The sequence below is a fragment of the Rissa tridactyla genome, chromosome 1, assembly GCF_028500815.1.
Source record: "Rissa tridactyla isolate bRisTri1 chromosome 1, bRisTri1.patW.cur.20221130, whole genome shotgun sequence".
NCBI classification, from domain to species: Eukaryota; Metazoa; Chordata; class Aves; order Charadriiformes; family Laridae; genus Rissa; species Rissa tridactyla.
This window is the reverse complement of record NC_071466.1, coordinates 125,561,225-125,588,633: the sequence shown is the minus strand read 5'-3', so window position 1 is coordinate 125,588,633 and position 27,409 is coordinate 125,561,225. Positions and strand designations below refer to the sequence as shown.

General features: G+C 41.7%; 1 protein-coding gene across 1 annotated transcript; it reads left to right on the top strand.

Annotated features, from left to right (window-relative positions):
- The first annotated feature begins 1,385 nt into the window (after nucleotides 1-1,385).
- On the top strand, nucleotides 1,386-27,409 carry ADGRG7 (adhesion G protein-coupled receptor G7). Its single transcript, XM_054192028.1, has 16 exons — nucleotides 1,386-1,494; nucleotides 5,237-5,344; nucleotides 9,785-9,916; nucleotides 10,713-10,822; nucleotides 13,233-13,388; nucleotides 13,890-13,981; nucleotides 14,299-14,417; nucleotides 14,502-14,615; nucleotides 16,386-16,546; nucleotides 18,315-18,464; nucleotides 19,761-19,873; nucleotides 21,673-22,028; nucleotides 23,591-23,672; nucleotides 24,689-24,850; nucleotides 25,809-25,965; nucleotides 27,185-27,409. Exons 1-16 carry the CDS (start codon nucleotides 1,386-1,388, stop codon nucleotides 27,407-27,409), a joined length of 2,346 nt encoding a protein of 781 aa, XP_054048003.1.

Sequence of the window (27,409 nt, the reverse complement as noted above, 5' to 3'; positions counted from 1 at the left end):
AGAGTGAAAGATCTAGGATGAGAGACACACTCATAACCCAACGGCTACGGTAGGTGGACAGGCAGATCCCCAGCCAAACAGATGCCCCTGACAGACAGCAGCCAGCCCTGTCCTGCCTGGGGGTTTGTCCCAGTGCCAGTCACTGGGGTGGTGGCACAGCCTGTCCTTAACCAAAACCTCTGCGAGCAGATTTGTAAGACATTTGGATGTCTGAAGAAGCATATTAACAATTCTGGAGCTCCTGTTTGTAAATGTAATCTTAATTATTTCAGCATTGCCTCAGTCTTTCCTATGTCCTTAGGCGCTTTCCTCGGTATAGAGGATAGCATGTACAGATCAGATGTACTTTAGCTTACTCAGCTTTTTCTTGATAAGAGGAAAAAGCATCTCAATAGCCTGTAATGTGTTAAAGAAACAGTAGTATCTAGTGGTATCAGTAGCAGTATCGGTAGTATCTAGTGGCCAGACCATTGGGCTGCTTACCAAGAGACCTGAGCCCATTTTTGACTGGATTTCTGTACATCCTTGGCACATCACATCAGTTTTTTGAGCCCTGTTTCTAAAGTTGACATGGAAGTGCTTCAGTAATCAAAAAAGCTCTGCAAGCCTCCTTTCCTCACCATGTAAAAGCAAGGTGCTATTCCTACTCACACACAGGGGATTCATCCACTGATCACTGATGATAAAAATGACAGTGTTCCAATTAGTTCTTTAAATATCCCTGTTTGCCTCTTCATTTTGACTGTGGTATTCATCTCTTAGCTTTTAATTTGTCAGCGGGAGACAGGCTAGCACGCAGAAGGAGATGCTGCATTTGGCGGTTCTGGTGGTGTTCACATTTTACTTGTGCCTTTTGCCCATTTTCTTTTTCTTCCCCTGTCCCATTCCTTTCTGGATGAATCAGATGTCCCAGGAATCTGAAGACACATCTTTTATTCCCAGTTGTGCCAGTGCCTGCTGAGCGACCCCTGCCTCCAGACCACATACAGGTCTAGTTTAAGGACTAGAGTCAGTTCCCAGGGGACTATATATATATATGTATGGGGGATGCCTTACTTGGAGGGAGAGAGGTTCGCTGTGCCAGGCACTCAAATAACAGGCCTTAGCCCTTATCAATATAAACGTAGCTGGGAGTCTGAGCTGGGACATTTTCTACAGCAATTAGAAGACATGACATTTAACGCCTTGATAAATGAAATGTTTTATCAGGTGGAAAATGATAGAAATAATGGTGTGCTACTTCTCCATCAAAACTTTTTTTTTTCCTAAGTGGAATAGAAAAGGTTAAAGTTCTAGCAGTAGACAAGTAGTTAATGGCTTATCCATCACAAGGTTATGAATGTACAATACCATTTTATAGCAGAGCAGACAGCCTGCACCACAACATGCCTTCACTCCACTGGGAACGAATATTGGTTGGAATTACTTGTTGTGTAGTGACTGTGACCCTTTGGGCACTGTGTATTTGGCAGCTCGTCCTCAGGTTTAAGACAGGTAAGAAATATAATTCTGCCCCATTTGAGCTCTATTTGAGCTCATTGGGTTCTTTTTCCTTTCCTTAAGTATTTAAACTGGATTGCTGATAAACATTATTACATCTATGCCATACGCTTCTTAGGTGGAAACATTTTTCTTCTTACACTGATGTTTAAAGAAGTACCCCAAACTTTGCATTCTGCTGTAAAACAGAATAGGATGGCAAACACTGGTGTATTTTCCTTGTAGCGTGTTTACACTGTACATGATTCCTCTGATTGATAGAGCTTTGAGAAATGTCTTGAAATTCTCTCACTCTTCTGGTAGAAATGTGATTTATTTTTTAAAAGACAAAAATAAAACTCTAGCTAGTCTAGTAAATTATATTTTGAAGAGGAAATATTTGGCTTTGTATCTGTTTATCTGTTTGCATGCATATAAGCAAAACATGCTGTGTAGCACCTGTTCATGTTTTCATTACAACTTGCATTATAGAAGAATTTGTTGAAAGAATAGGGGAGATATCAGTTTGTGCATTCTATACCTGAAAATCAGGTCAATGCACCCCCTTAAGACACTTCTGTGTGCAAACTTGGAGCAGAAAAGTGGTCAGTGTTTCCTCTCAGCAAAATGCTCGCTATGTTGACACGATACAAAATTATTCAGGGACCTATATGCAAAAATTCATAGAAAGAATCAGATACTCTTGGGTGCTTGTCCAGCAGGGAGTCAGATATGATTGGAGACCAAGAAGCCAAGGGAAAAGTCCTTATGAGGATACATTATGTTATATTTACTTTAAGATACATTATGTTATATTTACTTTAAGATATTTATTAGGTGTTTGTACAGAGGGAACATACCCCGACCCAAGAAATGGCACATAAGTAAACAGCAATTATGTAACATACGTCAGTAATAACCTTTGCTAATATCAGTATATGCTCAGCTCTCTTTGACTTGATGGAGCTTAATCCAGATGAGATGGGAGCTAAGTCTCGGTGCAGCTTGGGGATACCTCTGCTTATGTTCAGGATTTACACAACTGCAGGCAAAGGTACTGCTAGGAATTGGATTTAAACTGCAGCTACTTCAGGGATGGAGAATACCCCCGTGCCCATCTGACGCATTGCTTGTTGTGCATAGTTGCAGCGTTTCTTCTTTAGCCAAACTTTAACTGCAAGTATTAGCATTAACTGTTCCCACGATGTTTGATTAAAAAATCCCCAACAGTTCATGATGACATAGTATTATGCAAGAATCTTTTCGTTTTAGTTTAAAAATATATACGGTCAAAATCTATGTGATTCTTGAGATGATTAATGTCTGCAAAACTTAAAAGCCAAAGACAAATAAAAAAAAGATGTTTTCTGACTCTTAAAATAAAACCAGAAGAACCCCATGATTTTAAGCCAATGCCACAATTACTGGAGCCTGATGAGTTTTACTGTGTGTGGGCAGACATGACTGCATTAATCAGCTCGGGAATTTGTATTTGTGAAAGACAGAGATTTCCCTCTGTGGGAAAAAAAAAAAAGCCTTAAAACAGTACCTGAGACCTTGAACAGTAGTCTACTAAACGTTACAAGGAAGGACTAAACAGAGCCACAGTTTCGCCTAGCATTAACAGATCCCACAAGCGTCACGTTGTTGTTGCAGAGGGACTCTTCTCGGGAAGGCAAAGGTAAGGCTGATGCTGTTTGCTGGCACCTGCTCCCTGCTACACGGGCTGTGTGGCAGCTGCGCCTGCACCTCCAGGGCTGAACGCTGGACTTTTTACCCCACTGCTTTGTGCTTTTCTGTTTTACTGCTTTCAAAGAAGCGTCAGCCCTAATCTTTTCACCTTTCCCTTTCCTTACACTCCTTTTGCCCCGGCTGCTCCCCTGCCCTGCTCTTTGGCAGGCAGCCCAGGCTCTGCGCATTTGCAGGGCAGCACCGCTGCCTGCCTGGTTTTGGGATCCTTCCCTGTCACCTTCTGCCTGCCTGCTTTGGGACCACGTTCAAGCAAGATAAAGGCTTGGAGCTGTGCCACAGGTTTCCCAGCATTTTCTGCGTCCTCAGGCTCCCAGTCCGAAGCAGCTGGCTGAGCCCCGGTGTCACTCCTCTGCCCCATGGCCCCATGTGCCACATGCATGTGCCCGGCATGTGAGCCAGCGCTGCTGGGCAATGGGGCAACAGCTGCCCAACCAGGCACCCAACTCCACTACATACAGGCGTTCTCCGCGGCTCCTTATCTTGGGCCACCCAGATCTCAATTGCTGGAGGAGTTTTCCTTTCCTTTCTGTAAGATTTCCAGTGGAGAGACAATGTGATTTGAAAAGCTGGTGGCCAGCGGAGTCATTACCTAGCGACACATAGATGTTATTCCACTCTCATCATAGAACATCTGGCTGTAATGTAGCTGAGACTGCCTGAAACACAAATGCTAAATAGCAACAACATGAGCAAGAGCCAAGCGATGTGTGCCAAGAACAGAATTACCACCGCCACGTGGCACATCCCCTATAGTTTGCAATAATCTTCCAGTTATATGAATCCCATTAAAAAGTAAGAAATTAGGCAATCTTTTTAGTTCAGTGAGAACATTAGAAATATACAACAGCACATGTGTTCCTGACAGCACTGTTTACTTTTAAATTTTCTGGCTCGGCTTTATTTGTCAGCATGTCAAAACACAGACACTACAATGTCAGATCAAATGGCAGTCCCGGGCTCCAGTTTTCTGCATAATTTCAAGGCACAGACGGCACCCAGTGCACAGGTGCACAATTTCCACCATGTACCGTTTGGGAAAGGATTCCAACTCCAGCCTTCACTTAGGGACTGGGCGAGATCAACTGCGACAAAGCCGTGGTCCGTGGAGATCCTCCAGTTCCTGGACCTATCTCTCAGAGCTCGAGGTCCATCAGCCCCTTCCCTGTTGCAATTTCTGCTGCAGAATACCCTTTAGCCATTCAAGATTTGCCAATCACTTTTTTTAAGAAACCGTAACATTTTCAGAGCTTGCCGAACACAGCAAATACCATGGTATGTTCCAAAATTTCTAAGATCTGCAATTTCTCTGCTATTCCTTATACTGTGTTTATTTGTTTCCTGAAGCTGCCACAGCCTGTGCAACAACTACTTCAAAAAAATCCCACTATTTCTGCTAAAAAACAGAATAAAAATCAGCAGCTGTCCTGGACTGTGGATAGAGGCTATGGCTGCGATTGAGGCACGCAGTTTTTTATCTGTTTTATCTTATAATGCCTAGCTTAAATCAGAGTATCTCTGTCTGATTCTTGGATGTGTGACTATCCATGTCCTTGTTACTGTTCCGGGTCCCCCAGCACTGAGAATCTGTGGCCCTGTTTTGCCTTCTTGCTCCAGTGAAATCCTGCACAAGTAATCCGGGTTTTTCACAGGTTCAACAGCTTGAGCTTTTGGCAGCCTGGAGGCCCACACCGTCACTCCTGCTCGTCCAGCAGCTGCACAGAACTGTTTCCACTGTTTCCACCTACTTCATTGAGGGAACGCAAATTAATTTTTGAAAGCTTTGACCTCACATTCATGCCGTAGGTTTTAGGGGTAAGGAGGGACCAGTGACTGAGTACCTGGGAGAGACTGTGGGTCACACATATTTTTCTAGTTGAATATTTTTTAACTGAAGCTTCAAATAAATCATGCTTGTTTCTTCCCTTCGTCAAATTAGTCAGATACGTAAGTGCTTTTACGTATGTATTTATGAATATACGTATCTCTCGATTCTTTATTTACACAGACACTACGGAACCTGTGGCACCTCCGTGCTTCTGCCTCAACGGTGGCATCTGTCGGGATGGAGCCTGCCTGTGCCCAGAGGAGTGGGTGGGATCTCTTTGTGAGATAGGTCAGTACACGCCAGGCACCATGGGCAGTTGGCATCATTTCTGGGAATGCCTCTGCTCTGGGAGGCTCCTGATCTTGCCTGTCCCCCCCACCCCACCGAGACCTGCTGAGCAGGGTTGGATCCGCGAGCAGTGACGTGGCTCTTTTTGCTAGGTGAGGCTGCATCCTTCACCCACTTCTGCTGCTCTTTCAAATGAGTAATATATCTGGGGAAGACATTACAGGTTTCAACTGTCTGTGGCCTGTTTCTAGCCAATTTGGCCTTTGTTTGAATTCCTTTGTTTGAAGATCACAGTGAGTTGAAACTCTGATTCAGACCTCAGTTGCCAGTACTGCCATGTCTGGATCTGCCAGTGTTTAAGGGACACCATCCAGCCCAGCACCCTGCAGGACAACGCCTGTCCTCAGCTCCTGCTGCCCCTGGCACTGGTTTTGGATGAGTCAAATTTCCAATGCCTGGCATAGCACTGGCCTGGTGGAATCCCATTTCAGTCCCCTCTGCCACAGCACGGCATCTCTGCACTGCCGTTAACTGGAGTTGGTGCTCCCAGCCGATGCTGGCAGGGTGCTGGCTCATGGAACAGCAGTATGTCCAGAGCTGGACCCCCCAGCTCACACTTTCCAAGCCAGCCACCCACACTGTGGCCTGTGTGACACACGGATACACCGTCATGTGTCAGCTGCGCCTTTGTCAAATGAACTCACATGTTTGGTCAGAAGGACATCGAGGAAAATATTGTTGGTGAAGACTCCTAGGCAGATGGAAACTTCAGGTCTCCCATGTCATTTCTCTTATGTCAGGATAGGTAGAACATCCAACAGACAATGGCAGATTGGATGGGTTCACGATGGATTGGAACATTTGGGCAAAATGCTTCAGAGAAGCTGGCTTAAATAAAATAATCACGGATGGGATTTCAGCATTAGAAATAAACCATTATTATGACTTTGTAATCCCCTGTGTTCACTCCTCTGGCATTCTATATTTGATTTGCTGTGAATTGCCTTAAAGAATAGATTTTAATAACTGTAGTTATTAAAATACATGAGGTAAGAATGTTTGGAAAGGCATCATTAACTTGAAACATTATCAGACATTATTGCATTTACAAAATCAGAATTTTACTCAGTTTTTCTGAGGAACATTTATACATCCCATCTTATGCTGGCAGAGAGGAGGTGGGGGACACACGGTCAGTCAATCCAGTCTAGCCACTAACATGCATAGCTCCAAACTACCTATGACGTTTGTCTCCACTCCACCAGCTAACAAAATAATGATGTATATATTATGTATTGGGAATCTAAAGATGGATGTAGAACACAGAGGTGGGGGGCACTGAGGCATGATAAAGAGTGTGGGAACATAGTGCTAAAAGTGTTGGGGAAGCTGGAAGGATGTGCAGTTGGGTGTTGGGGGTATAGGGGAGGTGATCTGGTTTATTGCCAGCAGGAGAGAGCAGGGCGTACAGGGTAGACAACTTTTGTAAACCAATTACTTTTGTTCCAATGGTGATGGAAAATTTCCACTTGGCTCATATTTCACTCCTTTTGTACATTATGGCATGGTTATTTTCCTTCCAGATCATAACAAAGGGCCTGGTTTTCTTCCTACTTGTGGTTTGCTTGGGTTTTTTTAAAATTCTGGAACAACTCTACCGAACTCAAAATATTTGCAATAATTTGAGATTTGCATGTCTGGGAAAAAAAGCACCAAACAATTTTATTTCAGATGGACTCTCTTTTGTAAGTCCAACACCAAATAGTATAAATATGTATAAAAACCAGCCCAAACCAGTTTCAGATCAAGGCTTGAATAACTAGAAAGATAAAAAATAAAGCTTCAATAGGTACTCATGTATTAATGCATATGTATTCATGCATGAATGTAGCAACTTATTCCTGGCTTTCATCTGTCAGAAGGAAGGTGGGTTCACCACAGAAGTATTCAAATCCATGGGTCTAGACAGGATTCATTCAAGACTGCTGAAAGACCTGGCCATTGTCACGTGGGTCTGCTGTCTGTCACCTATGGTGATCAAGGGAGGCCACAGAGAACTGAAAAAAAGGCCAACATTATGCCCACCATTAAGAAAGGCAAGAAGGAGGACTGGGGGAACCATAAGCCAGTCAGGCTTACCTCAGACCCTAGAAGTATTATGGAGTGCATCCTCTTGGATTCTATTTCCATGCATGTGAAAGACAAGAAGACAATCAGGAACAATCAGCATGGATTTACAAAGGCCAAATAATGTCTGACCAACCTGATGGCCTTCTATATGAAATAAGTGGCTATGTAGACAAGAGAAGAGAAACAGATATAATATACCTTGATTTTAGAGATGCCTTTGACACTAGCTCTCTGAGAATTCTGGTACGGTTGGTGAACATGTACAGGCCGAATGAGTGAACCGTTAGCTGGGTTGACAATGAACTCAACAGCCAAACTGAAAAGGTAGGGAATAGTGGCTCCATTGGAATATTGTAAAAGTAGAGTAACTTGCTGGTAGATACTAGGGCCAGTATCATTTAGTGTCTTCATCAAGACCTGAAAAACGACGCAGCATGTCCTCTTAGCAAATCTGCAGACAATACTAAACCTGGGGCCGGGCGGAGGTATTGTTGACACAGTTAATGGCAGAGCTTCAATGCAGAAGAACCTTGAGAAACCTGAGGACCATGCCAACAGAAACCTCACAGTGTCCAACGAGGACAAGTGCTGATCTCCGTGCCAGGGACATTGGTACAGACCAGAAACTTGCTGGCTGAGGAGTAGCCCTGCTGGAAAGTACATGGGAGTGACAGTGGAGGCCAAGTTCAATACGAGCCAACTGTGTGTGTTCATTGCAAACAAGGCAGAGCAGCTGTGCTATGTCGAGGGAGTTGATGTATACTTTTACCCTCCCCTTCCTGACACTGGGGAGGCACCACTGCGAAATACGTGCTTAGTTTTGTCCCCTGGACCCCAGGCTAAAAAGACTTGGAGAAACTGGAGAGAGTCCAGCAGGTTTTGGTGAAGACGGCGAGGGGTGTAGGGCAGGTGGCCTACAGGGAGCATTTGAGGGAGCTGGGCTTGTCCAGCGTGGTGCAGAGGAGGCTGACGGCAGAGCTTAATAGCAGCTTCCAGCAAACTGTGGGAGTTGCAAACAGCATTGAATCCAAACTCTTCTTGGTAGGACCAGATGGTAAAGCAAGGGGCAGCAGCCATAAACTGCAGTTTGAGAGGCTGAGATTAAGCATGAAGAGAAATGTTTTGGTTAGAAAGGAACAGTGCCACTGGAACATGTTTCCCAGTGAGGATGTGAAGGCTCTGTTTGGCCTAGATGCCCTCCAGAGGTTCTTGCCATCTCACATTTTTGAGAAACCTCACTCTGCTAATCACCTCCTGGCAAGTGAGGTTCAGGTATGATGCTATAATGCACACCTAATCTTTGCAGAATCATGCATCCTTATTTGTTCATAACCATTTCTGTAGAAGGCAAGTGTCATGGGAAACTGAGACCCTATAGAACCCAAGACCCACAGGAAGTTAATGGGACTTGGCAAGGAAGCCTGTGCCAGAACATGGAGAACACTCCAGGTCTCCCACACTAAGCCTCCCCCAGGACCCCAACCATACGTATGCTTCTTTGACTCAGTGCTGCTGGTGGGACACAGTCAGCTGAAACGTGGTCTGAATTAGCAAAAATTAGCAAAACCAGGAGGTTGCAGGTCCTAAGACCAAGCAAACATTTTCTGCCTGTCTGCTGCAGTATTTTTTCCGAGTGCTTGCAGCGTTGCAAGGTAAATTTGTGTTAAGTTATAGCGATGTGGTATGACATGAGAATGCAATAGGCTGCCGGACTGGCTCAGGCCACGGGTCCAGTGAGCTCACCATCCTGCCTTTAGACAGTACCAGGTGCTTTAGACAGTACCAGGTGCTTAGACAAGGTGTGGGTTTTGGGGTGGCCACCCCGTCCCCTTCCAGCAGGCTGCAGGGCAGCGGCTTCCTGAATCTGCAGAAGCCGCATCCGACCCATCATGGTTCAGAGTCACCAAAGGACCGTCCCCCATTAATTGTCCAAACCCCATTTGAAGCGAATGTGTATTTTTGCCCCCTGCTGTATTCTGTGGCATTCAGTTACTAAATCTGGCTTCTGCCTGGGTAACAAGACTCTGGAAGTGAAGGTTTATAATCTTTTACAAATTTTCTAGGACGAAGGCAGGGAAAATAGGTGAGATGGCAAAAAGTATGGGCTTTTAGGGTTTCAGGGACTTCATAAATATAATTCGTAGCAGCTCAGCAGCTTGGCTTTAGACAGTATTTACCCAACTGCTTTAATTTCCTTTAGGGCAAATGATTCAATGAGTTTCTATTGTCTCAATACTATTTTATTTTTGAAAATCGGTCCTTGAACTAAAAATATTTGACCTGGATATATTTTTTTTTCCTTCTGTGCAGTTAATTTCTGCGAAGCCAGTACTTACACAGCAAACATTTCTGAAACCATTATAAAAAACCTTACTTTTGAACGGATTATAGTGGGCAAATACGGCAACTCCATAGAAAAATGTGAACCTGATACTGTGAATGGTATGTGTTTCTTTGTTTTCACTTCTACTTCCCAAAAGTAAATGTACGGTTTGTGAAAGATGTCGGATTATTAGGCCAGATGAGAGGTTGGTGTTTGACGCCAGAACAGCATAGCTCAGGCAGCAGGAGCGCACACCTTTCCACACAGCTTTCTACCTCAAATGCAGAGAATTTAAGGTACGCACACACAGTCGTACCCATGCCTGTCTGGGACCGGGCTGAGAGTCAGTCAATATCTGCTCCTGAACAGCCTTTTGACAGAATAATAATTTAGTTACATCCTAATATTTAGTATTAGGATTCAGGATGCTTTCCATCAACTGTGGTTCCATGAACTGTCTCAGCTTTCAGAGACCTTGTAGAGGAGTAAGCGTCGCATGGCTGCTACACGTACCCTTTGCATTTCTTTCAACGATATATGAACTATGTTCTTCAGAACATGGTAAAAAGTCTTTCTGCTAGGTCAGGGCTGGTGCCTGTGCCTCCTGTTTAAGAGATGTGTTTCTGCAGCTCTAGCGTAGCTAAATCTATCTGAATTTGGCATGAATAATGCCAGCCTCGCTGACAAGATTGTGTATAGGAGTATAAAACACATGTTCTAAAAAGAACAATAACAAATTAAATAATTGATGGTCACTTGTAAAACTGAAAGACAAACGTTCAACATGCAAACAGAAAATAACACTGGATAGGGTGTCACACCCACAGTACAGTTTTAATTACCAATGAGGTCATGTGCATGGGAGTGAGTGCTTCCGTACTAAATGCGTATCTTTCTGCTTTTACAAAATTACAGGTAACACTTCAATAGCGATCCGGATGTGCTTCAGAGAAGGGAGAATTCCTACTTTAGAGCCCCCCAAAATTCTGAATTGTAATGAAAATCTGGACTCCCTAGCATCACAGGTAACTTAAATTACTATTTAAACAGTGTCTGAGATTCTGCATCATCCCAAGAAAAAAAAGTGATAGGAAATTGAGGCAGGTAGTATGTATGTGTTACATTTCTTAAACCTTTACAGAAAGCAAAATGAACAAACAAAGCCTTTTTCAGTGGCATTCTTAGCACATGCCTGCTTTGCAAATGGGATGAATTTCCAACAGTGATTAGATTATTTTGCTTGGTTTTGCCTGAACACAGCATCCCGTTTCAGATTTCTTAACTGGCCTGCAATTTCCTCAGTCAGGTCCTCAGTTCACAGCAAAAAACCTCCAAGCGGAGGTGATGCTGACCCAGGATACCAAATTGGAGAGAAAGTGGAAGACGCTTGGGGAATACTTGGCATGAGGGAATGAAGTGATGCTGATGCTGACATGTTAGGAAGGACTAAGAGTGAAGCCCTTCCATTCAGTCCTGTGGTCAGCTGAACATCGGTCCCTCGAGAATTCAAATTCAAACTCTCTTGTATGAATGACAAACTCTTCCTGATTAAATCCTTAAACCCCTAAGCCTTGCTTTAAGGCTTTTAGCTCTGCCATATCTACAAAACACAGAGAGCTGAACATGACTAAGGACATTACAGACAGTGACTGCTTCTCTTCTTTTGCTTCTGCGCTTCGTTTCCTTATCGTTAGTGCAAATTGAATTTAAAAAAAAAAAAAGAAAAAGAAAAAAAGAAACTAGCTACAGTCCCTTTAAATAACAGAAGTCCCTTTCATCGTGCATTTTTGTACATTCAACCCAACACTTTGCCTGCCTGGATACTTTGGTGGGAAACCCTTGAGATCAAGATCGAGTTTTCCCAGTACACAGCCTCCGCTAAATGGTTCAAATGTCAAACCTTCTCCAAAGTAACATCTAATATTAGTAGTAGCTACTTCTAATGCTAATAAGATACAATTTAAGGCTGCCACGTAAGGTTAGTCTGCTGCCATTGGTAATTTGGGGTTTTGTTACGCGTTGTGATGTCGTGCTGCCATCTAGTGAGGCCGGGGCAGCTCCGGGTGCAAAGGGGAACGCGAGGAACTGGGAGGAGGAGGTGGTCATGCTAGTGATCCAGAGCCCACGTTTGAAAGGATTTCATTCCTTTTAAATACAAATACTTACTCTGAATACAAGGTCATGCTAAAAGTCAGAAGTACGAATAGTGAAAACAGGCTTTCACGATGTACTGCTTGTTCGTGGTGCATATGCAGATGTTTTCAAGTCAAATAATAGCATCTCCAGCAATTAAAAGTGCAAATTTCCTTCCTCCTTATGCAACACAGTCACCTTTCTTTCCTACCATTCCAAGCTTTATAAACACTTCAGAGGTGCATGACTGAACTAATCTTGATTTTGATAGCTTCCCAAGATAAACAATTTGAGAACAATTCAGTTATTGAAGCAATTAATTTAATCAATTCATTGTCTGGATTAGAAAAGGGATGGATGATTTGATACACTGTTTAGTTGGTCTCCATAGCCTACAAAGGAAATTCTCCTGATGATTAGCAGATTTTCCATCTCTTTAAGTCTTATTGTTACTTAGCTATACCTTCATATACAGCTAATGCCTCATCTTTTTTTTGTATTTAGACTTTTAAGAAACTATAGCCATTTATGCTCTACCCATTAAGTGCTAACTGACTCAAACTGGACCCAACCAGTGCTTCTAGCAATTCTTAGTATCTCCAGTACCAGAATATTTTCTTTGCTTTTTTCTACATTTATTCCAAGCTGACACTATATACGAAGTACTGAAGTGACGATAATGTTCTCAGTTTAAGTCATGAGCACTGTGTTGAGAAGCACAATTATTCCAGATGACATTTCTCAAGTTCCTCTGATGGCCTTTCAAAAAATCCCATTCTGGTTATTTAAAGAATAGTGAAAGGTGTACAGAAGTTTATAGGCTCAAGACAAAGAGGAGATCTTGCTGCTGTTTACAGACATCTCATGGCGAGGTGTGGAGAATGATGGGGCCAGGCTCTTCTTCAAAGTGTGCAGTTTTAGGATCAGTAGAAATGGAGACAAGTGGCAATATGGGAAATTTCAATTAGATGAGAGAGAATTTTTCCCCTTTGAGGCTGGTCAAACACAAGCAGGTTTTTGAGGGAGGTTGTGGATATTCAAAGAGAGCCCCTGAGCAGCCTGGTCTCAGTCAGCCCTGCTGGGCCAGGGGACCTCCAGGGCTCCCTTCCAACCCAGGGTACTCCAGGAGTCTATAAAATCATCCCCTAGGCAGAATCTGCAACCACCATGTACTTGACATGAACAGAAATGACTTAGACCACCAACTACTTGTATATTTTGATTTTAGTGAGAATGTTATGGAAGTGCTGACTCTTTTTCCTTTTCTCCTTTTCCTTCTGTTGAATGGCATTCTCCTAACAGGTTGAAACTGCAGACTCTAGCAATGTTTTAGCTATTGCAAGTAACACTCAAATCCTCACCTCCATGCCAGACCAACTGACCACAGAGAACATCTCTGTTGCTACGAACATCGCAGTGCAGATTCTGAAAAAGCCAAATGTTTCAGAAGACTCCCAGGTGAGACTTATTAAGACTAAAGTAAGACTTTTGTGGCTTAAAATTTGGGATATCAATTCTGTCCCCCCTCTACCAGCAGAAGGAACACGCTCCTTCCTCTTATAGCACCACAACCAAACGCCTTCACTTTGCCATTTAGCGGAGTTATTTAAGTGGCCTTGAGTGCATACTTGTGGGATCACTGCTGGGTCATCTGAGTGTAAATTTGTTTCTCATCACCTGTTTAGGCTTGCGTATACCTGATCTTCTTACACGAGCATCATTTGATGCAAGTTAGTCATTTAAACCTTACTGCCTAAGTTAATAAAAGTGTGGTATTTATGAACCCATTGTCACAAAGGTTGTGTTCTCGCAAATGGCATCCTGTGCTTTGCTTACTCTGCTGTGTGTACTTTCAAGCAATGCTTATTAAGTGTTCTGACTTTGCCTATCCATTATGTAGCACAGGGGGTGATTTGTGTTAATTGCATTTGAATTTGCCTTTTTTTCTGCTTGTTTCAGGCATCTGTGGCAGTAATGGCTACAGTGAGCCAACTCTTGGATGCCAACGAAACAGAATTCAATGACAATAATCTTGTCAGTGTTACAGCAAGGTAAATTTAGCTTTTTCCTTTTTTTTAAGATGTAGTAAACTACATTTTCCCCTCTGTTTCAGGATGAAAGTGGTTCAGGGACAAGTCAAAACTTTTTTAGTGTTCAACTCCAACATGCAATTTCTGTGATTCAGTAGAGTTATGCCAACATAAACAATTTTGGCTGGATTTTTCTGCTTTGGAGAAAGGATGAGGATAGGGAAGGAGGAGCAGTTCCCGCTGGAAAACTGAATCAGAGAGGAAGCTCAGAAACTGAACCTATAGCCGTATATTAACAAATAATGGCAACTTTTTTCCCACTCATTGTTTCAATGCAGCCTCACGAAAACAATGGAGGAATTCTCTTTCACTGCCAATGTCTCGCAGCCCAACGTTGCAGTCCAGTCTGCTCCACTGAAATTAAGTTCCTCTACGATTCTGTTTTCGGCACAGAGAGGTAGGTCTGTGTGTGTTGTTGGATTTACCCGGGCAAGGCGGTATGTACCATAAATCCTAATGCATCCACTGCTAATTTTTGCAGATAGAGCACCGGGATATTATCAATCCACAAAACTAGAAATACAGGAAAATGTCGATGGACTTATTGGTGACCTCAGTACCGAAGTTCAGATACTGTTCAACATTATAAATACCAGTAAGTTCTTTCTCCTACTGAAAACTGCACCTTGGAAAATTTTGAATGAATATTCACTAAAAGTCTCCTTTGGACCCCCCCACTCCTTAGCCAATATAAAGAATTATATGTTGTTATTTATACATGCTGATTCCATAAGTTTGTACAAGACATGCACATGTTAAATGAGCTGGATAATCTTATTTACAGATTAATGCACATGTACAGGTAATGGCCAGAATGCTTTTGGTGTTTAGGACTTTTTCATTTGTTTCATTTTCTAAAACTGAGAATGTATTGAATCTCTGACTATACCTCTTCACACATCAAGATCAAGAGCTAGTACATATGTACCTCACCTGAAATCCAAAGACATCAATCATTTAAACTAAAATTACTACTACTGTCAGGTGTCAGCCAGGACATACACATCCTCACAACTATATATTGGGATAGTCTTTAGTGGCATGGTCACACAAGATTTTTCCAGATGTTCATTACTTACACTCTGCAGTGCTTGGAGGATAAATTAGTGTCACCCAGGAGAAAACAAAGCAAAACAAAACGGAAAAAAACCAACTTATAGTTCCTCTGCTTCATTTGCTGCAGAAGCTGGTGGGTGTGAGGGAGTTGAGCTTTGAACATGTGTATTTCTATGACATGCTAAAAATCGCAAGAGTTTTGGGCTGGGCATCTGAAACCAGCAGACTTGTGCTCAGTCTCTCTGTATAGTGACAGTAACACTAAGACAACAAAGCACAAGAGTGTAATGAAGGTGAAGCTTGTGGGGCGCTTCGACATCATAATGCTGAAGACTGTTCGTATACAAGCCCACGGGGAAATGAATAATTCAATCCTCTCAGCAGGGTTAGAAAAGACTCAAAGAGATAAATCAGGTAGCCCCACACACCCAGCAATGACAATTACAAAAACCACTGAATAAGTCATTAATTGGCCGCTGTCCTTTCTGTTCACTGCTTCAGACAACAATCCAGTTGAAAACCAGTGTGATCCTGTAATTAAAGTTTTTATCCTAACGGTTGTATATCATAACACTTCCCTCAAGAGAACTAGACTGAATGTACAGCTTGTCTTAAAAAAAAAGATTTCATCAATGTTATGCACAATTATGACATTTTGTAGATACAGTTACATCAGTCTCTCTTGATGATCAAATCCAAGAGATCAAATCAGTCTCTCTTGATCTTAAAGACAAAGTATAAAATCAAGAACAAAATACATGATACAAACCAGGATTTTTGCTTCCTCACTTAAGCAACAATTAAGACTGGTGATTTAAACCACTTAGATGAAATGTCTCTAATTTGGTAGAAGAGTGTAAAAGAAACAGAGTCCAAAAGTGGGATCTGAAGGCAAAATTCCAGCCAACCTTTTTTGTCCTCTGACTTCATTCTAAGTGTAAATGTCCCTGGTGTTACTATTTCTTATTTAGTGCTATTAAAAGCCTGGCCATTTAGACTGTGTGTATATATTGGGATTTAGGATATTATTTTCCTCATTACCAGTATGTTTTTATATTTTTCCCTAGAAATGACATTAAGAGAAAGGTAAAAATTATTTTCACACTCCAACTCAGCAAAAATTGAAGATGACTCTCTTGAGATTCATGGAAAAAGAAGCTCTTCTCTACTTCTTAACTGGATTCTAAATAAACATCTAAACAAAAATCTGCTGTAAATACTGGATGTGTGAAACAGCATAGCGTAGGCTTCTTCAAAGGCTTCTCTGATATCTGCTATCCATAACTACTTTGCTGTTTGCCTCATGAAGGTTCATCAGACAATGGAAGAGTTGGCTTTGTCCTGTATCAAAATGACAAACTCTTCCAGTCAAGGATTTATCATAGTCGCAGTAGTTTCTCCAAACAAATCGTCTCTGGCAACATTGATAATAGAAATTTCAGCGGTGTTGAAATAGCCTTCAGTCCCAAGGTAAGCTTCCGTAAGAAATGCCATGTTCAGTTTGAACCAGAGGCTGCCCTTGCCCTACTACCTGTCTTCGGGGCTTAGGGAAGGAGACTCACCCAAAGAGGGGTTTTTTGGCATACTGCCTTGATTTCTGGCAATAAACAGTTGAGAAAATTTGTGGGATGTACAGGCAACATAAGCGAAGGGTATTTAGATAACATGACATAGAAAACATTTTTCAACTTTTGTATTTAACACCTGATATTACTGACTCAGTACTGCAAAACTAGGATGTTGGCAAGCAATACTACATTCCATAAAAAGTTATAGGTATACCAGGGTGCATTTTTCCTAGGTTAGATTCATCCTAAATCAAGAATGAAAAAAGCCAGGTCCCTGGAGAACAATTTTTCTTTCCATAAGACTACCAAAATTTTCTTTCCATAAGACTATCAAAAACAAGAAAAAGTGAACATGACTGGCATAGTCCAATACACCCACCAATGTGGGGAGTGTTCATTTTTCATACTATCTTTTAACTCCTGCTTCCAGTTAAAGTCATCGTGTGCTTTGTTTTGGCTTCCTCCATGAAGTGATTTCAGCTGTTACTGCTTTCTTGCAGGAAATGCTCTATGTGAGTGCCCATTTGCCCAAATAACTGAATCTGTAGATAATATGTACTCATGTTTAGCATGGTTTCTCCAGAAAACCATAGTTGGCTTCTTACAATATTTAACAAAGGTTTTAAGCTCAAATACACATGTATGATAGATCAGTAATCATCACCACAGAATCACAGAATGACAGAATGGTAGGGTTGGAAGGGACCTCTGGAGACAATCTAGTCCAACCCCCCTGCCAGAGCAGGGTCACCTAGAGCAGGTTGCACAGGAACGCATCCAGGTGGGTTTGGAATGTCTCCAGAGACGGAGACTCCACCACCTCTCTGGGCAGCCTGTTCCAGTGCTCTGCCACCCTCAAAGTAAAGAAGTTCCTCCTCATGTTTAGGTGGAACTTCCTATGCTCAAGTTTGTGCCCATTACCTCTTGTCCTGTCGCTGGGCACCACTGAAAAGAGCCTGGCCCCATCCTCCTGACACCCACCCTTTAAGTATTTATAAGCATTGATAAGGTCCCCCCTCAGCCGTCTTCTTTCCAGACTGAAAAGACCCAAATCCCTCAGCCTTTCTTCATAAGAGAGGTGCTCCAGTCCCCTAATCATGGACCCATACAGTTAAGTGATCTGGGAAACGTGTCATTTCTAAGGAAATCACTAAAACAAACTTAGAATTGCTTTTTTTACTCCTACTTTTATTCCTCATTTCTAATTGAACTACCTAGTACTGTGAACTGTTGCTTTCACTACTTATTTCCACTTCAAGCTGCTCATTGCTTCTTAAAAAGCAGTTCTAATTGCAGTAGCCTGCAGAAGTATACTGTCTGAAAAGGACTGCATGCAGATTGACTGCTGTGCTGCAGGAGGGGAGGGCATTCATGGCATTTCTCATTGTTTGCTTCCTGTTACAGTGTGGATCCAGCTCCATAATTACCTGAATAATTCACAGAAATGGGTAATTCCATTGGCAATCTTGACTGAGAAAGGCACACAAAGTTCAAAATGCCAAATTATGCTGTTACTGATATCGTTCATAAGGTTTACTGGAAACCCCGTAAATGCCTTAGTAGCCGTCAGCCCCCCTTTCAGAGGTTAATTGTCAGGGCACGCCGTTTGCTGGTGCGTATCTGTTTATGTTTCTGTAGCCACTTTTTCTCCTTGCAATCCCAATCCCTAGTACAACACATCCGAACTGCAGCTGCGTGATCATGCCTGTGTCTTTTGGGACTACGCTGTCAACGACTGGAGCACCGCCGGCTGTGCGAAAAGAAGAGACCAGTTCTTGAAATGCAGGTGTAACCACACTACTAATTTTGCTGTCCTGATGGTAGGGCATTGTCCTTTCTTGAAGGGGAAGAGTTTGGGGTTTGTTTCATTTGTTTGATTTGTTTGTTTTCAACCGCAAGACCAGAGTGCCAACGTAAGGGCGTAAGAGGGCTGAGCTGGAAGGCACAGGGGTTTAAGGTGTCCCCACGTACTTTTTTCTATCCTGTGGGAGAGCTGGCAAACTGGGGACGTGCGAGTTGCCCCCAGGCTGCTGGAAAGCTAAACGCATTGGCCAGTCCTGCTTTCCTCTGACAGAAACTGTGGCTGTGCCCGACCTGCCTCTGCACCCCAGCAGCGGGGAAAGGGCTGGCGCGGTTCGTCCCCTTTGCTCAGCCGTGGTAGCCTCCAGCTCTGCACCTCTCCGCTGCTGCAGCTGGTTGTTAAAAAAGTGTTACGTCTAAACTGCCCCAAGACGAACAGTAGAGTAGCCTGGGATCTGGGCTAGCTGTGGCACTGCCGTCTGCTGGGTAAATAACTCGAAGTATTTAGCATTAACTACTTCCTTTGCCTATCTGTTTACAAAAAGCAACCACTCTAAATGCCATTGAGTTTTACGTATTGCCCTCTCGTACTAACAAGACTATTTAGGAATGACTCTCTGACATTTGTTATTCTTTCAGTATCTGTTTCAGCTTCTCTAAACAAAACACACCCTGGATAAAATCACATGTCTGTGGTCGCTGACTTCAGCAGCGCCACGATTTCAGAGTTTCTTTTTACTCTGACTTCACAGAACAGCATTTCCATACTTTACTATTTACTTCTTTCTGTACTTTCCTTTATCGTACGCATGTCCTTATTGCACAAAATGACTATATTCTAGAGGGGATTCCCATCCTTTTATGCAAAGACAATGGTATTTTCTGTTTCACTGAAGACATTTACTTGCTGCTTTACTGTCACTATACAAACAAAGACTGGTTTTTGATTTGTAATTCTTCGTAACATCTTACCTTAGACCTTATCCTCAGAAGCCAAAATTCAGAATGCACACCAACATGAAAAGTTAAAGCTACTTTTTCCAGTCTCTGTCACCTTGCATTTTTCTATGAATAATTTAATCAGCTATTTTGCTAAATATTTGATTGACATTGTTATGCCTCTTTTTGGAGTTCTTCACACACTTTTCTAGTTTGGAGGCCCAGAATAAATTTGTGTGAACCGAAAATTTTGACAGTGGCTAGCAACAGTCATAACTTGACTAAAACATTTTTGGGTTTATGTGCAACTAGAAACACAAATTTTAGAAAGAATTTTATCTCTTCTCATCTTATAACTCATACAATTTGTTTTCTAGGCCTTTCAGATCAAATATAAATATGCAAAGCCTTTGGAGTATATTTCTTACATTGGTGTTGGATTGTCCGTGGCTGGACTGGTCATTACCATTTTGTTTCAAATACTCACTAGGTAAGAGTGAAGATGTAAACCTGCAAGTATTTTATGCTAAGTTACAATATTTTGCTCTGTATAAAGTTTGAGGGAAACAAAGAGAGTAGCCAGTTTAGAACATATTGCAATACTACTGATCAGCAAATAATACTAAAAAAAAAAAGAGCTAATCACGTAGCTAGCTTGGGAAGTAACTGTGTCTCAGTGGTTAAAGTGAAGACATGAGAGTCTCAGCCATGCCACTCACCTAGATGAAAATTTAACCTTCTTATTGATGTTAATCTTTAAAAATGAGGAGAGAGATAGATAGATATGATTATTATTCAATAAATCCACCTTGAAAAATATGAGCTTTGAAAATAAATGATATAACAAGAGTATGGAAGAGCTCAGTATGGTAAAAGGCCAAGCCTTTTGTAGGGAACACTGGGAATGTCTGCTGAAAAGAAAAATCCTTCCGTCACTTTGACAGGGCAGCTCACCAGCTACAGGATAACAAAGCAGACAGCATATGCTACTGAGGATCAAGTCAAGGGTTGATCCTTTTACCATGGGCTCCCTTCACCATGTTCAATGTCCGGGTAGTGTCCCAAAGTGATATTTGTCCCATCTACACGGGGTAAGGGTGGTCTGCCATTTCTGTCACATTTCATGTCCCCCGCTGCCTTGCTGATGTCTCTGTTGGCCAGTCAGTTGGCAACACAGACCCAGCGCTGTATTATAGCTACACAGGTCCATGCTACATGTTGAGGTGCTCAGTTCATTACTCACACTTAAAAATGTATAACAGTATTCCACCACCAGCATGACCTCCTTTTTATTTTCGTGTATGCCCTGTACCCTGGTATTACAATGTCTAATCAGTTATCTTTCTTCTAGACAGTTACCAGTATGCCTGTTACATTGGTGTCTTCATTTAAGGCTAGTCACTTCAGTCTACTCTTATCGCTTAGACTTTTAGCATTCATGTAGAAGCATATATGTTGTTCCTCAGGTTCTCTTCTTGCTAGCCTATTTAAATTTTACTCTGCTTTCTGATGTCTATTTGACAGTTTCTATACTCTATTGCCTTCTGTTTATAAAATGCCTGAAGAGGACAAATGATTTCAAAGCACCATGATTATACAGCAATGTAGGTTATGCACACTGCTTGTGCTACAGTTTTACTACGAGTCACTTAATTCAAATACAATTACAGCAAACTTCCCTGATGGACGTGCCCATGATTAATTGTGTCACGTGATTCCCCCTTGAACGAGGAGCAAAGTCATGCCAGCAGAGTTGTAGTTACCATAGATGAATGCATGTTTCTCATCCTGCTTGCACTAATGTAGATTTGGAGCAATTCCATCAAGGTCAATGTATTTACGATTGTAGGAGCTTCCAGACTCTGCCTTTTAAATGCATTTATAAAACAGTGTTTGGAAGTGGTGGTTTTTTACTCTGTTGTACCTTGAAGAGTGCTTAGAAATACTCGTCTCATGCTATTTGACCTCTTAACACTGAAGAAAATGATTCTAAAAAGAGCAGAGTGGAAAAAAGAAAATGCATCCCAACTGCTGTTGGAAAAGGCCCAGTCCTAACAGGTGCTGGGTGTTCTCTGTTCTAGTTGAAATCAGACAAAACTGATGGATTTGGTAAGGTGTCTGAGAGTAATGATGGTGTAGAATTCTGCAAACAAGTTATTGCTTTGTTTTCTCTCTGTATTAAAGATTGCACACTCTAGCTTGCTTTTAATATCAGTGGAAATGAGGAAATAATTTGCAATTTTTCTTATTTGTCCTACTTTTTTCTCCTAAACGTATTCCTAACAACAGGAAAACTCGAAAGTCGTCTGTAACGTGGATGTTAGTGAGTCTCTGTTTCTCCATGCTCATTTTTAACATCATCTTCATCTCTGGAATTGAAAACCAAAATGCCAGGAATCACGGCAGCAATACCACCAGCTACTACCAGCAATATGATACCGCCAGTAACACCTTACTCACGTCAGACATGGTAGATCCCCCCGCAGACTCCTGGTGTACGACCGTGGCTGCCCTGCTGCACTATTTTTTGTTGGCGACTTTTATGTGGACGGCACTCAATTCTGCCCAGTTGTACTTACTGCTGCTCAGAGCCATGAAGCCCCTGCCTGGCCACTTCCTCGTAACCATGTCAGTAATCGGATGGGGTAAGATTTAAAGTCGTCTATATGGCAACTCTTACCAAAGTATCAGTACATAGTACATTCAGGGAGAGTTGTAAAGATAAGAGATCAGTAGCGAGCAATTATAACCAGTGTCTCTCTGGGTTGGCACAACGTGATTTAATAAATAATCTCCTGTTACTGCTCACACTACTGGTATAAACTGAGCTTCTTTTCCTTGTCCTGATACAGCACTGAAACTGAGAGCTTGTTCACTGGCAGCATAAGTCTGTTATGTGCAGGAGAAAATTTCACAGAAATCAAGGCATTCAACAACCTGTTTCTCCCAACTAAGTAAAAAAATCTTTCGGATACAATAATTGCATATATGGACTGAAATTCTTCATTTAGATGTCTCTGAGATTGCTCATGATCTCAGCCAGAGCCTTGCATAAATCCAAAAGCAAGGAGTGACTGACATTATTTGTTATGTATTATTTATTAATAAGCAAAGAGCATGTTCTTAAGTCAGTACAGCAGTCAGCAGCAACATTGCAAGCTGAAAGGGAACTACTTGGAGGACTAAAAAATGCAGACAGATGCCCACTAGGTAAAGTAAAAATCTCAGCCTCCTTCAAGAACCTCTTCTAATACAGCGCGGGAATACCTGCCTTTTCCACGTTGTGTATTCATCTTGTGTGGTGTGTTGTGTCTGATGGCATCCACCAAGTGGTTTCAGATCCTGATCATTTCATTATCATGTTTTGCATTTGGGCGGAGGTAGAGGCAATTCCTGTAAAACCTTTAGAATTTAGACTGCACGTGCAAGCCAGAAAATGTTCAGCAAAAGCTGCCTGGCTACACATCACTGTGGTCCACGTATATTCGCATGATAGCACAGCATGAGGTTCTTCACTGTGTCCTGTGACTAGTTACACATATCCAAAACAGCATGATTCTGACTCACTGCCTTTCAGATCTACTTTGAGAGCACGGCAAATACTTAGCAGTCTGCAAGATCTCAATTAGGGCTGAAGGACGAACAGACTTTAAGAAGCAAGTTTATTTCCCAGATAAACACTTGTATGGGAGGCTCCTTCCCGTGAGAAGTGCTGCTTAGCAAACAGGTAGGCAGGAGAGATGGAAGACACGAAGTGAAGCAAAGGCGTTGAGGAAGCAAGCCCACACTGCCATGTTTTTGGAGGGCAAAAGTGACACTCTGCATCAAGCTAGTACGAAATGTAATGGTGCTTGGTGCAGAATTTTCTGGAATTAGTTTCTCACTGCTGACAAGAGGGAGTGGGTTACAGCACAGGAAGGAGTTTCCTCTGTCACCGTTGGCGTTGCCTCTGGAGGCCATGTTGAAGTTCTTTAACGGCAAAAATCAGCAGGTCATAGACATGAGATGTCCTCAGAAAAATAGTGCTCACAACCCTCAGCCCTGCCTTTTCTCTAGGCTATGGAAAACCCACTTAGCTTAGTGCAAGGCAGATGAAACAGAGCTCTTAAAATCTATGGATTTTAGGAGACAAGAAGCTTTTTGTGTGGAAGGGAGGTATGGCTATGCAACTGAACAATAAAATGCTAATGTCTCTCCTATTAATTAGGTATCCCTGCTGTAGTAGTTGCAGTAACACTTGGAGCTACTTACAGAGAAGGCAAAGCTTTAAACTATCGTCAGGAAGAATTGTAAGTTCATGTATTATTACACTTGCTATCCCCCACCTTTTGTGATGGCTTATTATTAATACAATTCTAGATTTATTGTTGGTATACTATTTTGTGTATCTAAGTACTTAAAAGAAAACAAAACTCTTCACTCAAGCTAAACATTCACTACAAGAAATTGCAGTTTCTCCTTACTAACGCTTTAGGATACTGGATCCACATCTGCCTGGAATCCTCTGAGAGGTCCCCAGTGACTTTAAATGGAAGCTGTAGACGCTCTTGGCCTAACTGAAATTCAAGACCTTCATTTGAGTGCATAACTGCATTTCAGCACCTAAACTTAATCCTCCCATTTATGTAAAATCTTTCTGGCCAGCATAATGATATCCCTATTTACCCTGTGGTTTTGGTATCGGTATTTGAGTGCCCGCATACCAAAGCAGGCTCTCAGGCTTACAAGGGACCTTGATGGTAGCGGCTGATACAGAAGAAAGGTAGACTTCTTTTGGAAATGTAAACACAAAAGTCCTTCCACATGGTGGCCATCTTATGGTACTTATTTAGCGAGTGTTGACTGCTAACTTGATATTATTTGGCAATGAATAAACAGAGGTAAAGGTTAGTGCAGGATAACCCTGTCGTCCTGAAGTTGCCCCTGTTTTTGTTTCAGCCTTCCTCCATTAGGTCTCCCCTATTACTCTTTACCTCTACTATAATATATACTCTAAAGATAAACTTGCATATGGTGACCAGATACCTATTTGATTAGCTATATTGCACCTTATTATAGTTTGTTTGTCTATAGTTTGTCTATGCAGTTTGATAAATCATTTTGCATTCCCCAGAGAAAGAGAAGCATGATTGAAAGCCCTTAGTTCTCAAGGAATGGTTGCCTTTCAGAGATGGGTTAACAAGACCTAGAGAGCCCTATGAGGTCTTTCAGGATGAAAAGTGGAGTATTATTTTGTTTTTTGTTTTGGTATTCTGAATCATGTGTCTAACAAATCTTTTGAAATGGTCTCTCTCCATATTAAAAGCTGCTGGCTTGCAGCACTGGATCAAAATCAGAATTTCAGTGTGCAAAAGCCCATGTTGTGGTCATTCCTCTTGCCAGTAGCACTCATACTCCTGTTTAACATCATCGTCTTCATCAAGATCAGTGTCTCTGTGATATGGAAGAAGAACGAGAATTTGACAAGGTGAGATGGCATACGAGTCCTCAGATCCTTCAGCAAATGTATTCCTTGGTCCCTTGGCACCAGCTCAAACTTTCTTGCCATAAACTCAGATTTTTGACAAAATCTTTTGTTTTAAAGAAAGGTATACTAAAAGCAGTCAGAAAATGAATTCCATTGTTGCAATGGGTCAGACTTTGTTCAAGTGCATATCAGTGAACACTTTTCAGGCTTTTGCCCCCTTTTTTTAGGCACCAATTTAAATCCATGTAAGTGAGAGCAGAGCTGGGTCCAGCCAAGTAAGAATTATGGATTTCTCAGCACCTCTGAACGCCAGGCCAGTTCTCTCGCAGCTCTGAAGCACATTTACTTGCTCAGTTTTACCTCAGCACTCTGTGTATTGTCACAGGCTGTATGTCACCAACTCTGCAGTGTACACTGTATTATTTAAAAGGGGATTGCTTTTTTATTAATGCCACAGAACCGACCTGTTCAACAAAACCGCACCATTTCTTCATTCCTTTTATGGACAATTTTCACAGTTGGAACAAAGTACCTTATCTGACTTCCCTCAGGCTTGAGAGAAACTGGATATCCAAAATTTCCTGGCAGCTTATTCTTATATTGAAAATTAAGCACACTTGGATTGAAGTTATAAGCTTTCTAAAAAGCTTATAGTAGTTAACATGCTAACTTTCAATGCTTCTTGTTTCATTGGTAGACCTCACTTTTTTGTTACAGAAAGATACATCTAAGCTACATACTCCAAACACAAATTATTCTGATAAACTTGGTTAGATTTCTTCTTTTGGATTTCTTCTCTGGATGACATGTCAAACAAATGTAGGGAGGTGTATGTTCTCAACTCAGCTGAATAACACATCTTTGCAATATAGCCCTGAATAAATAGAAAGTTTAAAGCTCAAAAGGTTATTAAATGGCAAAGGGAAAGAATTAATAACTTGTGTGTGTGTGTTTCTAGGAATAAAAAGGATTCATTTACGAAAAAGATGATCGGCACTATCTCTATAGTGGTAGTGCTCGGAATCACCTGGACAATAGGCTACTTCATGTTAATAAGTCATGAAGGAACAAGTCTTGTTTTCAGCTATCTGTTCTGCATTTTCAATGCTACTCAGGTAATGTATTTAGCAATTCTGAGACTAAGAACTGAGATAACGAAAAAAAAATAATGTTGGATTTATTTGTTCTACAGCTTGGTATAGCCTGGGAAATTGTTGGAAAGCAGTTACTGGGATTCAGAATTTTTGTTCAGAAAGGGATGTTATCCTTCTGGTCTGTCACTCATAAAACTCTTCCCATTGTGCAAATCAATGCAGGGATTTATTCCAAGGTCACCATTGAAAAGATCTTTCTGTCTGAGTGGCTTCTCTTCTACCAAATCACATATAAAATTATATTCAGAATGAACATCATGAAAAAACTTCAGTATCAGCTGTGGGAAAGAGTCCCAGGGAAGTAACTGGCAAGAACTTCATGGCTTGAGACCTTTCACAATGATCCTGGATAAGAGCCTACAGGAATGTGCCTGCCTCTTTTCCCCCCACGGCCCTGCTGGGTTCTTGGCTTTCTGTTCACACAGGGCATATGAAGTGTGAAGTACTTGGAGTAATGGATCCTTCATTATTACACCACTGAATATTTTCTACAAAACAGCTAATTGGAAATATGTGAAAATCCCCCCATCCCCCAATATTAAATTGTTTACTATCAGTTTGATCGACTGAACACTGAGGGCCTGTACACCAGTGGGGATCAGATCTGCAAACTCTCTGTCCAAAAAGTCCTGAGGTGATTATTACTGCACTGACGGATGGATTATACCCGTGATTTAAAACTGAAAACATGAATAGGGAACAGAGATCCATTTATTTAAAACCATGAGCCTTTTTTTAAAAAAAACCCCAAAACAAACAAGAACAAACCAGGATACTCCTGATAAATTGATTAATCCTTGAACGAGAATTTAGAAGAACAAGTATAGAAATTTTGAAGCCCTGCTTCCTTCCATGGGTGTCTGATCAAATTGCTGATAGGGCACACCAGCCACATTTAATGCTTATGGCATGCTCAAGCAGGTCTTACCTTCATCCTATCCAGCAGAGGGTAATAATGCTAGATAATGCTAGATAATCCATTACAAGGTGCAAATGAGGCAACTAGAGTTGCAAATCCATACTTACATGGAATAATTTTCCTATTGAAAGTACTTCTTGTATTCAAGGTATTAATTGCTGAAAATTATTTTGTGGTTGTTTTTCAAGTCAAAAAATATTGACTAATCTCTTCTGGTTTTATCAGCAAAATAGTAATTCCACACTTCCATTTATTTTATAGGGACTTCAGATTTGTATTCTGTACACTTTCAGATCACCAATCTTCAAGAAAAAAGTTTCCGAAGTGTTGCCTATTTTCCAGGTGCCAGAGGTACCACTGCATCTGCATTCAAAAACCTACCACCTTTCAAAATCGCAGCCTGCAAATCATTCACAGCAAACTTACAGATCCACCCAGACTTTTTCAGACAATATTTCCTTGACTACCTTCCCTAACTCGAGTTAG